We start from the raw sequence: 16,351 nt of genomic DNA on the forward strand, positions 1-16,351 counted from the left end.
CCCTTTCCTTCTCTGTCACTCTGACTTTCAAGGTAAATAAATAAATATTTAAAAAAAAAAACAACTTAAATATACAATCAAAATAAATGGGTGTGTGAGGTCAGTATGTAGATTCATTTAAATCAAATTTAAATTTCCCTTTTCCAGAATATACACTGCCAAGATTAAATAGTTTCCTTTAAAAAATTCTACTTTTTACATTTAAAAATATTTAAACAAAGCTATAGTTGTGAAGACACTGGTTGTCTATTAGTGATCAACTTACTGCAGCTACCATATCAAATGGTTGCTCCGGACTTCTGAATTTTAAACCAAACAACATTACAGAAACAAAAATAACACCATTTAGAAAATTTACATACATTACTTTTATTCAAACTCTGACATCACCAAGTTTGAACCAAGCCACCAGCCCTCTGCAGCAGCTCTGTGAGGTAGATGTCTACACAACATGAGGGAGGACACAGTACGGTCTCCTGGCCTCTCAAACACTCCGAACTGCACTGGCTGATGCCACTGTGAGTGGGCACTTAGAATAACTGTTCCCCACAGAGCTGCCCATTATTATCTGCTCCTGGGGTTGGACCATCTGTTTTTGTGGCAATTACAATGTTGCTGTTTGAAAAAAACAAACAAACATTGTTGCTTTGATTTATATGATCTAATTGTAAATCACAGAATTACTATGATGTTTAAAACACTGATTGATTTAAAATACTCTCTCAGATCACTTCTGCATTTATTACCAGTGATCAGGAAAGATGACATTATAGCAGGTCAAGACAGAGATACCAGCATGTTCCCTTTTCACTTTAATAACACTTAAGATCACAAAATTTGGTATATAATATGCCTGGACCAGGAATATTACAAGAAAGTCATTGTAACCAGAAATGCTGACACTTGGAGCAGAACGCAAGCACAGAAAATCAAATCCGCTCAGAAAAGTGACATCACTACAGCCCCACATCAGATTTGTAATTGGTAGGAAATGCATTTCCATTCTGGTAACGGAGGTATAACAAACTTCTACGCATTAGCTTTTCAAGGTGGCAGCGGCAGCTGGAATGTGTTTCTATGATGTAGGGCACCCTAACAGGCATCAGGTTTGCAAGGGCAGAACTGACATCCACAAAATCTTGATGTACCGTCTTCATAGAACTTTCCTCTGAGACCACCTAAGCTGCAATGCAGGGACCGTGTATTGTGGCTCTCACTTCCTGATCCTGCTGCTGCTCCTCCTATCTAACATCCTCTGCAAGAGTCCCACAAAGAGGAAAGCCAGTTCACTCACTCTCCTGTGTGACTCCAGGCAACCACATCATCACCAGCATGGAGGCTTCAACTGTTGAGAGGAAGGAGATGCCCTGCCTTCCCCACAAAGTTGTCATAAGGATAACATGGGAGGTAGGGAAGACACGGCCTTAATGTGCTGGGCTTAAGCGTTACTGTTTTTCCTCTGTGACAAGCTTCTTTCTATGTCCAAATTAGAACACAGAAATTGACCCTTCATTTAGAGTCTTATTGGTTGATGGTTAATGGGATTAACCTGGGAGAATGTGAAGGATTTATACCCCTGTCTACACATAGTGGGACTCATGATCAATGAATGCTTTTAACAGCAGTAACCACAGATGGCAGAGCCAACACCGACTCCTGGGCTGTCACGGTCACCAGTAAGCAATTCCTGCTCAGAGGATCCCAGCATTCGTGGTATCCAATCTTCTCAGCAGAAAATTGCAGAAGAGAATATCAGCCTTAGGCCCTATCATCAGAATGAAACGAGCGTTTCCTAGTCAGTCTGTCTCAAGCACATTTGCTCATTCTGCACGAGACATGATGAGTCTGGGTTAAAGGGTATTGTATAAAAGTTTCCTTACAAAAACACTAACCAAATCTGACCAGTCTTTCTCTTGCCAAACTTAAACAGTGTTCCTAGTACCTTCCTAAGAGCTTCTGCCCTGCTCATAGGCATGAAAATCCACTTACGCGTTTGCAATGTCACCGAGGTTCCTAAAAATTTCCTTTACAAGTTACCTCTGTATGTATTCCTATCAAAGGACAAAACTCCTAACTGTGAACATCAAGTGTGTGCTGACTGGAAATAAATGATTTTCATCTTGGTAATTCTTCTGCTGATGAAAAAGTGTTCTGTAAACCAGAATGTGAGATCAGATTACGAAGTTCAAGTCTTTTCTTCCATTTTCAACTGATGACAGAGGATTATACCAGAATGGAAAAGCAGAACTGCTCCAAATGCACAATACTTAGCTGGTTCTAAAAGAAACACTGACTTTTCTCCAATATTATATATTTTATTATAGCAAAAATATTTAGATCAGTTTGATAGCTATGTTATTGTATATGTACCCATTCAGGAGGATAAATTGGATAAACTGCATATTTAACAGTATGTTACTATATATCCAATAATCGTAAGTAATTTGGGGGACATTAAAAAGATATAAAAGAATCCCTTTCTATATAATTTCATTTTTTCCCAGAGACTTTATAGACAACACAGTGGTAGATTATTATAATTCTAACTTCAACATTCAAACCTGCAACATGTAAAAATTCCAGTTATATAGTACTAGGCATTTGTCAAATGATAATTAAATGTTTGTCACAATGGTTGTAAGCTTGTAAGATAACATTCAAATGCTTTATACTGCCGTGGGTCCTCTTGTCTGATTTTATACATTAACTGAGATGCTCTAGTAAACTCATGCGTTTTCATCTGGTTAACCTTTGGGTTATCACTTCTCGGTACATAATAGAGATGTAGATAAGCAACAAAAAGATGACAAAGAAATCATCTAGGAAGCCTAGAATTCCAAACAAGGCTTCAGGTACAAAATCGAGAGGTGATATGAGATAGAAAAAAGCTCCCATTAAGCAAAGTATTATCCTAATGCGGAACATCCAGAAGAGGCCCCCGACTGAAAACATTTCCCTGAACGCATGCCTCAGCAGAGTGGGGAGATCCATGATTCTTTCCATAATCTGGTAGGAGGAAAAACAGACAGGATTTAGCACCCCATGTGTCAGCTTCCAAAACAATACAGTTTTCTTATAATGTGCCAACTCAGGATGAATTTAGGAGCTTTATATGTTGATGAACACCATATTCTCTATGCATTTTTTAAAACAAATAGTGCTTTGATTGTTAGGCCCTTACAAAACAGGTCTTCATGCAGATAATTAGAAAGCAACCAGTGTCAACAAGTTTAAAGTAGCTGATATAGTAATGCAAAGCTCATGTTCTCTCTGATTTGAGTTAGTTAAACCAAGCTGAGAACCCCAGTGTATTCAGGATTAGAGCCTGAGGTGTGAGCTTTAAAGTCAGATCTAGGTATGAATTCCAGCAATTGTTAGCCAGGTGATCCTGGGCAGACTTGTGTAACCTACTGCAGATAATTCAGTAACTAATTGAATCTCTGTGTGCCCCAAGGACTATAAAGAACTCAAAGCCATACAGTATATGAAAGGTCTTTATAAACTGCCAGACAGCATGTAAGTGTTACACATTAAAGACACATGAAGTGTTTTAAGAACATCAGTGAAACTGGTTCCTTCCAGTTGGTCACCTTCTCTGATTGTTCCTCTACCTACAGTTAGCTCTTAATAATCTGCATAAAAATCACAAATGCAAATCTGAGTATGTATTTTATTTAAGAGGTACAAAATAGGGGCCAGCATTGTGTGTAGTGGGTAAAGCTGCCGCCTGCAATGCCAGCATCCCATATAGGCACCAGTTTGTGTGCCAGCTGCTTCACTTCCCATCCAGCTCCCTGCCAAAGGCCCAGGAAAAGCAGCAGAGGATGGCCCAAGTACTTGGGCACCTTTATCCCTGTGGGAGACCCGGATGAAGCTCCTGGCTTTTGGCTTCTTCCTGGTTCAGCCCTGGGGAGTGAGCCAGCAGATGGAAGATCTATCTCTGTCTGTCTCTCTAACTCTTTCGAAATAAATAAATAAATATATATAAAGTATAAAATAAGCTAGAGAAGACATGAAGACAAAAATGGGAAGAATTGAGCAACTGAACAGAATAATTTTTAAAACTTCTTGATAAAGAAAACCTTTTGGAATTCACTGTGGGAAACTGGACAGAAAATAACAAAAATTATCTTTATAGGAATCACTTCCTATGTTATTATTTTTTTTTTAATTTATTTGAGGCTGGCGCTGCGGCTCAGTAGGCTAATCCTCCACCTTGCGGCGCAGGCACACCGGGTTCTAGTCCCGGTCGGGGCGCTGGATTCTGTCCCGGTTGCCCCTCTTCCAAGCCAGCTCTCTGCTATGGCCAGGGAGTGCATGGAGGATGGCCCAAGTGCTTGGGCCCTGCACCCCATGGGAGACCAGGAGAAGCACCTGGCTCCTGCCTTCGGATCAGCACGGTGCGCCGGCCACAGCACGCCGGCCGCGGCGGCCATTGGAGGGTGAACCAACGGCAAAGGAAGACCTTTCTCTCTGTCTCTCTCTCTCACTGTCCACTCTGCCTGTCAAAAAAATTTTTTTTATTTGAGTGGCAGACAGAGATCTTCCATCTGTTGGTTCACTCCCCAAATGCTTGCAACAGCTGGCGTAGGGCCAGACGAAAGCCAAGAGCTCAATCCAGGTCTCCCACATGGGTGGCAGGATCCTAATTACTTGGGTCACCACTAGTGCCTCCCAGAGTCTGCATTAGCAGGAAGCTGAGGTCTGCAGCCAGAGCTAGGAATTGAATACCAGTACTCCACTGTGGGATGCAAGTGTCTCAACACAGGCAAAACACTTGTTCGTTCCTTATAGAAGAAGCTACTGCCTTTGAAGTTTGTGGTTAGTTACTTGAAATATCCTAACAACAGGTATCCTGTCTTTTTTTTATTTTTTATTTATTTATTTATTTATTTATTTTTATTTTTTGACAGGCAGAGTGGACAGTGAGAGAGACAGATAGAGAGAAAGGTCTTCCTTTGCCGTTGGTTCACCCTCCAATGGCCGCCGCGGCTGGCACGCTGTGGCCAGCGCACCGCGCTGATCCGATGGCAGGAGCCAGGTGCTTCTCCTGGTCTCCCATGGGGTGCAGGGCCCAAGCACTTGGGCCATCCTCCACTGCACTCCCTGGCCACAGCAGAGAGTTGGCCTGGAAGAGGGGCAACTGGGACAGAATCTGGCGCCCCGACCAGGACTAGAACCCGGTGTGCCGGCGCTGCGAGGTGGAGGATTAGCCTAGTGAGCCGCAGTGCCGACCAGTATCGATTCTTATCTTAAAGATAATGCATTGATTTATTCAACAGACATTAAAGGCCTGCATCCCAGGCACTGAAGTTGGCACTGGCAATAGAATGGTGAAGAATTAAACACAGTCCTTCGCTTCTTGCAACTTTTAGTCACCAAGAAGATGATCATCAACAAGACTGGCTTCCTGCCTGTGAGGAGAGCTGACGAGAGTGTCCAGAGGGCAGTGACAGAGACTGTGGTGTCCCCTTGGGAAAGCCCTGGGAAGCGTGCAGGGACAAGCATTCCAGGCAGAGGAAAGACTGTGTGTGCAGGCCTTAAGGAGGGCTGTGTTCTGAGAGCTGGAAGGCGGCCTGTGGGGCTGAAGCACGGTGAGCGAGGGAGGTGGGGAGGGACCAGACTGGGCAGGGCCTTGAAACCACAGCAAGAAGTTGCGACATTACTCAAAAACTGGAAGTTTTAAAACACAGAGCCTCATGGTCTCATTTACATTTGCAACTATTTCTTGGGCTGCTGCCCAGAGGAAAGAAATAGATGTGAGACGGCCACTGTGGTTCTCCCGTGCTCTGAGACCACGGGCTTCGGCTGGCTCCATGGCTGTGGTGACCCAGAGACACACACAGGCAAGATGTAAAAGTACAGGACATCCAGCAAAGAGAAGGATAGTAAATGGTGGGACTAATTTATAGATTAGATAAGGGGAATGTGAGAGAAGCACCTATATGGAAATGCAAGCTAAGCAGCTGGACACACAAAGTCCAGAGCTCGGAGCACAGGTCCTGCTTCCCATGTAAATGTGTACTTAGTGTAGTCTTGTTTTTAAAGTACATACTCGGTCACACACACTGCTCAAATCATTTACGTTTCTGAGGACAATGGAACAAGTCAGTAAAATATAGGTGAGGTCAACTGTAGAATTAATGTGTTTGTTAAAAACAGAGTGTTGTTCAATAGCTAATATGATGTATAAACAAGTCCCCAGACCTAGAGGTATTTAAGGGAACATTTCAAGCGGCCTAGGATCAATAACAGAGAGCGAAACAATGGTAAAACTCCCCAGAAGTTTTCAGTTGGCAGTCTTCTCGTAAGGCAAATTGTGATTTAGAATCACACTGAAGTCAGTTTTCTCTTTCCCTCCAATTTTTCCTATGGCCGGTTTGCTAGTTTCTCTTTCATAAAGAATTGCTTAATACTGTTTTGTTTGCTTCTTTGTTAAGAAAGAATCCTGTAGTCCTTGGGAAAGTTATTGACAACAATGAAAGCAAGAGTTGACTCCACACATAATGAGCTTTTTCCATAATTAAAGAATATCTGATAGTAGATTTCCTTTTACAAAAGGAAGTATACATCTCCCTCTAACCTGGCACCTGCTACACCATTACTTACAGATCTGGGCTGCCCTGAGAATCTCCGGTTATAATCATTAATGTCTTGACGCAATCGTATAACGTCCTGAGACTGATCATCTTCACCAAAGACTGTTAGGAGCAAAGTCACCTGTATATTACAGAAAAAACTTGTTACACCTCTTGCATTATTATTTTTTTTCACTGTCTTATTATTCAATCAAATGAGAAAGGCTTCTCAATCTGCATTTCATTCACTTTAATTTTTTTTTATTTGAGAGGCAGAGAGAGAGAAGCTCCCATCTGCTGGTTGACTTCCCAAATGCCTGCATTTGGAGTAGGGTCAGGCTGAAGCCAGGAACAGGGAACTCAATCCCAGTTTCCCATATTGGTGGCAGGGACCCAACTAACGGAACTGTCATCTGCTGTCTCCTTGGGTACATATTTGCAGGAAATGGAATCGGGAGGCAGATCTAGGAATTGAACCGTTTGATGTGGGATGCAGGTATCCCAACACTGAGCCAAATGCCTGAGCTTATTTCTTTTAATAAAGGCAACACAGAGGGAGAGTAAGTTGTTATTGCTTTAAGTAAATCCAATGCAAAATGTAATTTGAGTCCCTATCAAATAAAATGGGTACCATATCCAAACTATCCAATTTTTTCTATCTAATTTTTTCCCATTCATGGCAGCAATATTCTGTTTGGGCTGATGATAGTTGAAGACAGAATGATACATTCAGGAACAAAGTAAAAATATACACCTATCACTTACAGAAAAATTAGGGATTTCTTTTTGGTGTTAAAATGAGCCCTTATTCTTATTGGTATTTGACATATAATTGAAAGCTGCCATCATACAGAGATTGAATTATTGCAAGATAGCAGCTCTCAAATACCAATCCGTAGTATAATTAAAATATATAATTCTGGTACTAGCATAATATGTTTAACCCTTCTTCCTCTACACTTGTGATAACAAGGACCCACAAATGCAAATGTCCCAATACTGGGATAACCTGACAAACACATTTTTAAAAAGAACACACATCTATAGAAGACAGTCACTAATGAGCTTTTTTTTTTTTTTTTTTTTTTTTTTTTTTTTTTTTTTGACAGCCAGAGTTAGACAGTGAGAGAGAGAGAGAGAGAGACAGAGAAAGGTCTTCCTTCTGTTGGTTCACCCCCCAAATGGCTGCTACGGCTGGCGCTGCGCTGATCTGAAGCCAGGAGCCAGGTGCTTCTTCCTGGTCTCCCATGTGGGTGCAGGGCCCAAGCACTTGGGCCATCCTCCACTGCCTTCCCCAGCCAGAGCAGAGAGCTGGACCGGAAGAGGGGCAACCGGGACAGAATCCAGCACCCCAACTGGGACTAGAACCCAGGGTGCCGGCGCCGCAGGCAGAGGATTAGCCTAGTGAGCCTGACTAATGAGCTCTGAGATCAAAACAGGAAGGAGTTGTAAATCATCAGCTGTTGTTTCTATCCCTCCTCAGCCCAGCTCTAAAGCCCGGGCTCCCCCTGCTCAGGTGCTTTCTAAGCACTGATCAAAGGCATGACTAAGTGCCACTGATGCTGTGTCTTCCTTCAGAAACTTGTTAACAGAAATGCATTCCTTCAGTAAACATCCACTGGGCATCTGCTGTGGGCCAGACACTGGAGGAAGTGCTCTGTCAACAAGCAAACTGAATGAAGGTGGGGTCCTGCTCCTGGGTGGCCACAACCCCGGAGGGAGGGGGAGATTTCATGATGCTGCTGCCGGAGGAAGGTCCTCTTCTGCTTGGGGCATCCAGAAAGCCTGAAGCTTAGAGCGAAGCCTTGACGTGTGGGCAGGACTGCTTGTTAGGGTGCAATGCAGGGAGGGAAGTGGTGAGCAGACTGCATCAGAGGCAACAGCCTGCGGTGATTATTGGCACCAGCAACTTACTAAAGGGGACCAGCGGAACAGGCAGTGGAGCAGATACGCACCATCTGTCTGGCCTCCAGGAAGAACCAACATCTATTAGAGTAAAGCAGCTCTCTCAGTTTCTCTCTACCTTACTGGCCACCACTCAGTTTTGGTAACCTGCTAACATACACATGCCCTGTGAAAAGCCACGAATGGAATCCATGAGAAGGGGCAGGGTGGGGTTTGGGGAGTGGAGTAGACTGTTTTTTAATGCAGGACTTACTACCTGCTCTTGATGTTGCTGGCAGATGGCAAAGAATGGCAAGTGATGGGGTTGGCAAATAAGCTTCAGTGTTGACTGCCTGTGACGCATAGAAAACTCGCCAGAAAGGCAATACCAAAAAAAAAAATCTGTTTTGCTCATCACCATGTGATAAACAGTCAAATATGAATGAAACAGAATTGGGGAAAGTAAGAGGGAAAGAAGAAAAAGACCTGGAAAACACCCTCTGTACCATCCCCCCCAAAAGAAGGCAGTAATGGGGCAAGATGGATAGCCAGAATAAAGGTTGGAAGGTGTATATATATATATATATATATATATCTCCACATGTCAATATACTATATATTTGTGTGTATATATATTTGTATATGTGAATATTTATGTGTATATATATATAGTACCATAATACATACTATATGGTTTTGTTTATATGAAGTTCAAAAATCAGATGAAGCTAAACAATAATCTTGGAGATGTGGCAATGCTTACCAAGAAAGGCAAATAGCGGCTATCTCTGGGTGAGGAGCCCTGGGGGCCTCCGTGGCTGTGGGTTGTTTTCAGTTTTTCACCTGCCACGTTGATTACCCGCATGTTGCTTTGTGACAGTTCAATGCTTCCTGCTTTTTTTCCTGTACTTTTCTAGGTGTCTGTTTCACAAAGAGTTTTTGACAAAACGTTCACCTTTTCTTTCATTTTACTTTACCCGTTTTGTTTCTGTGGGATGGGGCCTTCACAAAACGGCCTTCTCTGCTGTTTTAGTGGGGTTTCGGAGAGGGAATGACAGTAAACGCACGATGACACCCTCACACAGGTGCTCTCTTTTTGTAGGGTTTATTTTGCATTCTAGAATACTCCCTTAGGAAATGCTGTCTTTCACCTGGTCATATATAAATATGAAAGGTATATATTTTAAAATTTTAAATGAAAAATAAATATAAAGGCAATTATGTGAAGCTATGTAACATGGAATGTAGTTTTGCCATATTAAAAAAACTAAGAACTGAGGGCTGGTACTGTGATGTACTGTGATGATGTGATGCCTTCGGTGCTGGCATCCCATATGGTGCCAGTTCCTATCCTGGGTGCTCCTCTTCCAATCCAGCTCCTAGCTATGGCCTGGGAAAGCAGTGGAAGATGGCCCAAGTCCTTGGGCCCCTGTGCCTACATGGGAGACCTGGAAGAGGTGCCTGGCTTCTGGCTCCTGGTTTCGGACTGACCCAGCTCTGGCCGTTGCGGCCATTTGGACAGTGAAACAGCAGATGGAAGATCTCTATCTCTCCCTCTCTCTCTTTAACTATATCTCTCAAATAAATAAATAAATCTTAAAAAAAAAAAAAAACAACTAAGAAGTTTGGTGTCTCAGAATTTTTCACTATTTTGTTTCTCTAGTTCGTTAAAGAAACTAAGAAAATTTGGCACATCTCAGCTGTGCTAACATTTTAGTCTTCAAATTTACATTTAAAACAACTTACTCCCTCCCTCATGAGGTGGCTTCTGTACCAACTATAATGATCTAATGTGGGGGCCAGCACTGTGGTGTAGCGGGTAAAACCTCCACCTGCAGTGCCGGCATCCCATATGGGCACAGGTTCAAGTCTCGGCTGCTCCATTTCCAATCCAGCTCTCTGCTATGGCCTGGGAAGACAGTGGAAGATGGCCCAAGTCCTTGGGCCCCTGCACCCATGTGGGAGACCCAGAAGTAGCTCCTGGCTCCTGGCTTTGGATCGGCACAGCTCTGGCCATTGCAACTAATTGGGAAATGAACCAGCGGATGGAAGACCTCTCTCTCTCTCTCTTTCTCTGTAACCCTGCCTTTCAAATAAATAAATAAATATTTTTTAAAAATATTCGCTTCTTTATTTGAAAGACAGGGTTACAGACACACACATACAGAGAGAGAGAGAGAAAGAGAGAGAGAGAGAGTGCCCAGCTCCGGTCGTTGCAGCTATTTGGAGAGTTAACCAGCAGATGGAAGACCTCTCTCTCACTCTGCCTCTCTGTAACTCTGCCTTTCAAATAAATAAATAAATCTTTACAAAAAAATTCTAATGTTTTCTGGACAATGCAACATGGCTATGTCTCTAAAAGAAATGAAATACTAAAAAATTATCATATTACATTAAAAAAAATCTCAACCCTCACGGGGAAAGGGCAGATTAAATATAAATTTAAAAAGCAAATTTTTTTTTCAAAAGAAGTCTATGTAGGGATACAAGCTTAGGCTTGACTAGCTAGTTCAGTAATTCCTTTGCTGGTATTGCACAAAAGATTTTGGGGAAGGATTTATATAACAAATTTTTTTTTACTACAATTGCAGGATTCCAACTATAATTCCCCCCCTCCTTTTTTTTTTTGGTGGTGGTGTCTTTTCAAAATTTTATTTATTTGAAAGACAAGCAGAGACAGACAGCAAGAGAGATTTCACATCTGCTGGTCCTCTCCTCCAATGTGCGCACAATACCCCAGGCAAAGCCAAGAGTCAGGAACGCAATCCAGGTCTCCATGTGGGCAGCGGGACCCGAGTACCTGAGCCACCACTGCTGCCTCCCAGCCTGGGCATTAGCAGGAAGCTGGATTTGAGAAGAGTTGAGAGTCAAACCCAGGTACACTGGTAAGGATGTAGGCATCCCAAGCAGGTCTTAACCACTAGTAGGCCAAACATGTACCCCTTTGTGTTGTTTTTAACCACGTTTTAAAAATAATCAAGTAAGGGGCCGGCTGTACTAAGTTGTGGTGAAGCCGGTAAAGCCACTGCCTGCAGTTCTGGCATCCCATATGGATGCCATTTCGAGTCCCGGCTGCTCCTCTCCTCTTCTGATCTGGCTCTCTGCTATGGCTGGGAAGGCAGTAGAGGATGGCCCAAGTCCTTGGGTCCCTGCGCCTGCATGGGGGGATCCCGAGGAAGGTCCTGGTTTCTAGCTTCGGATTGGCACAGCTCCAGGCATTGTGGCCATCTGCAGAGTGAACTTATAGACGGAGGATCTCTCTCTCTCTCTCTGCCTCTGCCTCTCTGTAACTCTGACTTTCAAAGAAATAAATAAATCTTTAAAAAACAATAATCGAGTAGTATCACAGAAGCTTTGGGTAAATAAAGTTCTAAAAAAGTCAAAGTAATACAAAATTTAAAAATAAAATCATAAAAATTTACAAGCCAAACCAGCGTAAATATGCTTTCTGGCTATAAAACATTACCGTTTGTCTACAGATTGGACAGCTGATTGCCCCCAGCCATGAACCATATCGCCAGTATGCAATAATGCAGGCACCTAACGGGAGAAAAGACATTAATGCTGATGTTTTGAAGTCAGTGTATCCTGAGACAATTCCACATATTTGAAGCATTTTTAATAACATTACCTTATTTACAAAAACATGCTTTACTTCATCCAGCCAACTTTTCAGGCAAATTCAAATCCAGTAGTTTGTATCTAAACCACTGGTTAAGTTAAGCAACATTTTTAACACAATCAAAAGCAAGTATGCATTAATTGCCTTAATGCTATCAAGCTTCATAGACTATTTTATTTCCTATGTAAAATAAATAAAACAATAGTTAAATATTGTGAAGTTGACAAAAACAAATCACAGCATAAATTTGCTGTTCCAAATCTGATGCATACATTACAAAAATATAACTTTTATTTTTAAGGGTCCAGAAAACCAAATTACGAAGTATTAACAGTAAGTAGTATAAGCAATGAAAAGATGTGAAGATTACACGCCCTCTACCCTAATAAAGTTTATAACTGATTCAGCACTCATACTAGATGGATTTGACTTTTCTGCTTGAAAGTGTTCATGAGCAGCAAAATGGTTAACAATGGGCAACACAGACAAAAGGAAGAGTTTATATGACCTCAAAAAGTATAGGAGACTTAAGTGTATAAGCACAAAACTTCAGGCTAACAGATGAAGGAATGCTATTTTAAATACCATCTGTTGTTTAAGGGCCCAACTCATTGTTTTTCTCTGCAGGACACCCATGTCTTCAACCATCCAGGTCCCACTGTGAATCTGAACTAAGTGTTAAGTGCTGACCTAAGCCTTCATTCTATTGCTAACACCCTCTTTGTATTCTTTAACTTTCTTCCTTCCTTCCTTCCTCCCTCCCTCTTTTTTTTTTTTTTTTTTTTTTTTTTTTTAATTTATTGGAGAGGCAGAGAGATAAACAGAGCACTCCCATCCACTGTTTCACTACCCAAATGCTTTGCAATGGCCAGGGCTGGGCTGGGACTGGAGTCAAGGGCTGTGAACTCAATCCAGGTCTTCCACTAGGGTGGCAGGATCTCAGTGAGTTGAGCCATCATGACTGCCTCTCAGGGTCTGCGTTAGCAGGAAGCTGGTGTCAGGAGAAGGAAACAAGAATTGAACCCAAGCACTTTGACAGGGGATGTGGGAATTCTAACTGCTAGGCTTACTGCCTGCTTCCCTCGGTGTATTCTTTTAATATGTAAAGCAGAACACAGGCCTTGGGCCAGGCCCCTGAAATGGGTGTTTTTTTGTTTTGTTTTGTTTTTGTTCTTAAGATTTATTTATTTGGGGCTGGCGCTTTGGCACAGTGGGTTAAAGCCCTGGCCTGAAGCGCCAGCATCCCATATGGGTGCCGGTTCTAGTCCCAGCTGCTCCTCTTCTGATCCAGCTCTCTGATGTGGCCTGGGATAGCAGAAGATGGCCCAAGTCCTTGGGTCCCTGCACCCATGTGGGAGACCCGGAAGAGGCTCCTGGCTTCAGATTGGTGCAGCTCCAGCCGCTGTGGCCATCTGGGGAGTGAACCAGCGGTTGGAAGACCTCTCTCTCTGTCTCTACCTCTCTCTGTAACTCCTTCAAATAAGTAAAATGAATCTTTTTTAAAAAAGATTTATTTTATTTATTTGAAAGGCAGAATTACACAGAGAGGGAGAGACAGCAGAGACAGAGAGAAAGAGATCTTCCATCTGCTGGTTCATTCTCCAAATGGTCACAGTTGTTAGGGCTGGGACAGACCGAAACCAGGAGCCTGGAACTCCAACCAGGTCTCCCACATGTGTGCAAGGGCCCAAGGAGTTGGGTCATCATCTACTGCTTTCCCAGGTACATTAGCAGGGAGCTGAATTGGAAGTGGAGCAGCTGCGACTTGAATCGGTGCCCATATGGGCAGCATTGCAGGCAGTGTGCCACAAAAGCTGCCCCCCAACTCTGTATTCTTATTCTTGCCTTAGTGACCAAGCTTAGCCTTCCTGTGACTCTTATTTTTATTCCTCCAGATCAAATAAGGGTTCAAAATTCAGAACAAGCAATGGCAATCCAATTGAGGAGACCAAGGTGACATCCTTAAATCAATTAGAAAGTAGTTAAACCTGGAAATATGGAATATTGACTTGGAGTACAGAGAAGGATGCATTTGAGAGGAACTTGCAGAAGAGAAAGGACTGGAACTGAACTTTGTAGGACAGATGGGATGTAGATAGGCAGAAAGCGGGAGAGAGGACACTTGAGGTTTGAGCAGTAAGAACAAATGCCAGAGGCAGAAACAGTGTTAGGACGCTGGTGAGCAAACAGAAGGGCTAAGCAGGTCGGACATTACAGTGGCTATGCGGAATGGCTTGTCCAGCAATTTAAGGGTGAGTTTGGAAACTAAACAATCTTTTTTTTTTTTTTTTAAAGATATGAGTTTTTTTTATTTTATTTTATTTTTGACAGGCAGAGTGGACAGTGAGGGAGAGAGACAGAGAGAAAGGTCTTCCTTTACCGTTGGTTCACCCTCCAATGGCCGCCGCGGCCGGCGCGCTGCAGCCAGCGCACTGCGCAGATCTGAAGGCAGGAACCAGGTGCTTCTCCTGGTCTCCCACGCGGGTGCAGGACCCAAGCACTTGGGCCATCCTCCACTGCACTCCTGGGCCACAGCAGAGAGCTGGACTGGAAGAGGGGCAACCGGGACAGAATCCAGCGCCCCAACCGGGACTAGAACCCGGGGTGCCGGCGCCGCAGGCGGAGGATTAGCCTATTGAGCCACGGCGCCAGCCGAAACTAAACAATCTTTGATATATTTCCTCTCATACAGTGCTGCTAATTAGACATCATTTATTAAGTACTTTGAAGAAGCTACTTTCATATAAAAGCTATACAAAAGCAAAACTTAATAATCTGTCAGCATTATTACCATGTATAAAGTCTTGGATTTATTATCTCTTTTCATTCAAAAACTTGATGTGTTTTGACTCATTTAATCCCACATGTTTTTCCCACAAGTTAAGGTTCAGGTGTTCTTGTTTTCCAAATTATGTTATGGCCAGCAGGGCCTGCACTGAAAAACCATGGCTCTGTAAGTCAAACACTTCAGTTCATACACAATTCATTGTTTCTTTACTTTCACTTTCCCCCTACATAAAAAGTTATCTACCTAAATCAGAGTGTGGGGGAGATGACTCGGTGACGTCCATCTGGATCACAATCATTCTGTTTATTTGTGAAATGGAAATGAGACCTCACATGACTGCTGGAGAATTAATAAAGATTACAAAAGCAAAAAAGGTGGTATCAGTTTCTGTTACTTTTCTTGGTTCACTGCAATGGAACAGAATGGTGGTTCTACATATAGGAAGTAAACTACAATGATCTTGATATGAGGGTGTTTCAGGGTTTGTAGAAAATGGAATTAAAGGATAAGCTAACTTGGGTGGAAAATTTTTGAAATCCATGCATACTCAAGTATACTTGAACTGCTTTTCAAAGAAATGCATTTCTGTGTGTTGAGAAGTGGAATAAGTGGCTTTTTAAAAAAAATTTTTGAACCTACAGACACTAAATAAAAGTGGCTGACGAGTGGAGCAGCGTATCAGAAGCCATCTGCTCCATTACCTCAGTCCCATCTGCTCCATTACCTCAGTCCCAGAGGTAAAAGCAGGAGCACAGTACAGCCACTCTTTCAATTGATGGGATTATGCACTCAGTGAATTTTCTAAGCCTGGGTTAGCACAGGTTAATCTCACCTGCCAAACCTCACTGACTGTGCGGAGGTACCAGAGGCCATAGCCAGGCTCAGGGAAATGAACGCCAGATGAATTAGGAGTATCTTCCAGAGGCTTCAGAGCACAAACCGTCTGGTCGTTTTAATTTTCCCATCTGGCCTTTGATTATTTCTCTGCTCATTAACATTTCCAACAGATAATTTAAAGGACTGAAATTAGTGATTTAGGCAAATCCTTAGGGAAGAGGTTGCAATGAAGGAATGAAGCAATAGTGGGATTCGATTACTGAGTAAGCCCAAGTGTAAAACACCCTGCATTGCACGGTGCGGATCTGGAACACTCATCTCATCCCTAACACATAAATAATTAACACCGCATATAAGAAATCTGTGATGGGATAAGTCATTAGGCTGCCATGTGGGACACCCGTGTCCCACATCCAAGCGCCTGGGTCTGGGTCCTACCTCCACTCCCGATTCCAGCTTCCTGCTGATGTGCACCCTGGGAGGCAGTGGATGATGGCCCGAGTAATTGGGTCCCTGCCTCCCAGATGTGAGACCTGGACTGAACTCCTAACTATGGCTTCAGACCAGCCCAGCACCAATTGTAAGCATCTGGGCAGTGAATCAGTGGAGGGAGATCTCTTTTTGCTTTTCAAATAAATAAGA

General features: G+C 42.9%; 1 protein-coding gene across 16 annotated transcripts in view; it reads right to left on the bottom strand.

Moving 5' to 3' along the window:
• Window positions 1-344: 344 nt before the first annotated feature.
• Window positions 345-16,351, bottom strand: part of RNF170 (ring finger protein 170) — a 45,057-nt gene continuing 29,050 nt past the window's right edge. For all 16 annotated transcript variants that reach the window (XM_008273910.4, XM_070068637.1, XM_070068636.1 and 13 more), the window contains 3 exons: window positions 11,929-12,002; window positions 6,610-6,720; window positions 345-3,006 (listed from right to left, as the gene is read on the bottom strand). In XM_008273910.4, coding sequence (XP_008272132.1) covers window positions 2,737-3,006; window positions 6,610-6,720; window positions 11,929-12,002 — 455 coding nt within the window. In that variant the 3' untranslated portion in view covers window positions 345-2,736. The remainder of the gene's footprint in view (window positions 3,007-6,609; window positions 6,721-11,928; window positions 12,003-16,351) is intronic.

The sequence above is a fragment of the Oryctolagus cuniculus genome, chromosome 2 (assembly GCF_964237555.1).
Source record: "Oryctolagus cuniculus chromosome 2, mOryCun1.1, whole genome shotgun sequence".
NCBI lineage: Eukaryota > Metazoa > Chordata > Mammalia > Lagomorpha > Leporidae > Oryctolagus > Oryctolagus cuniculus.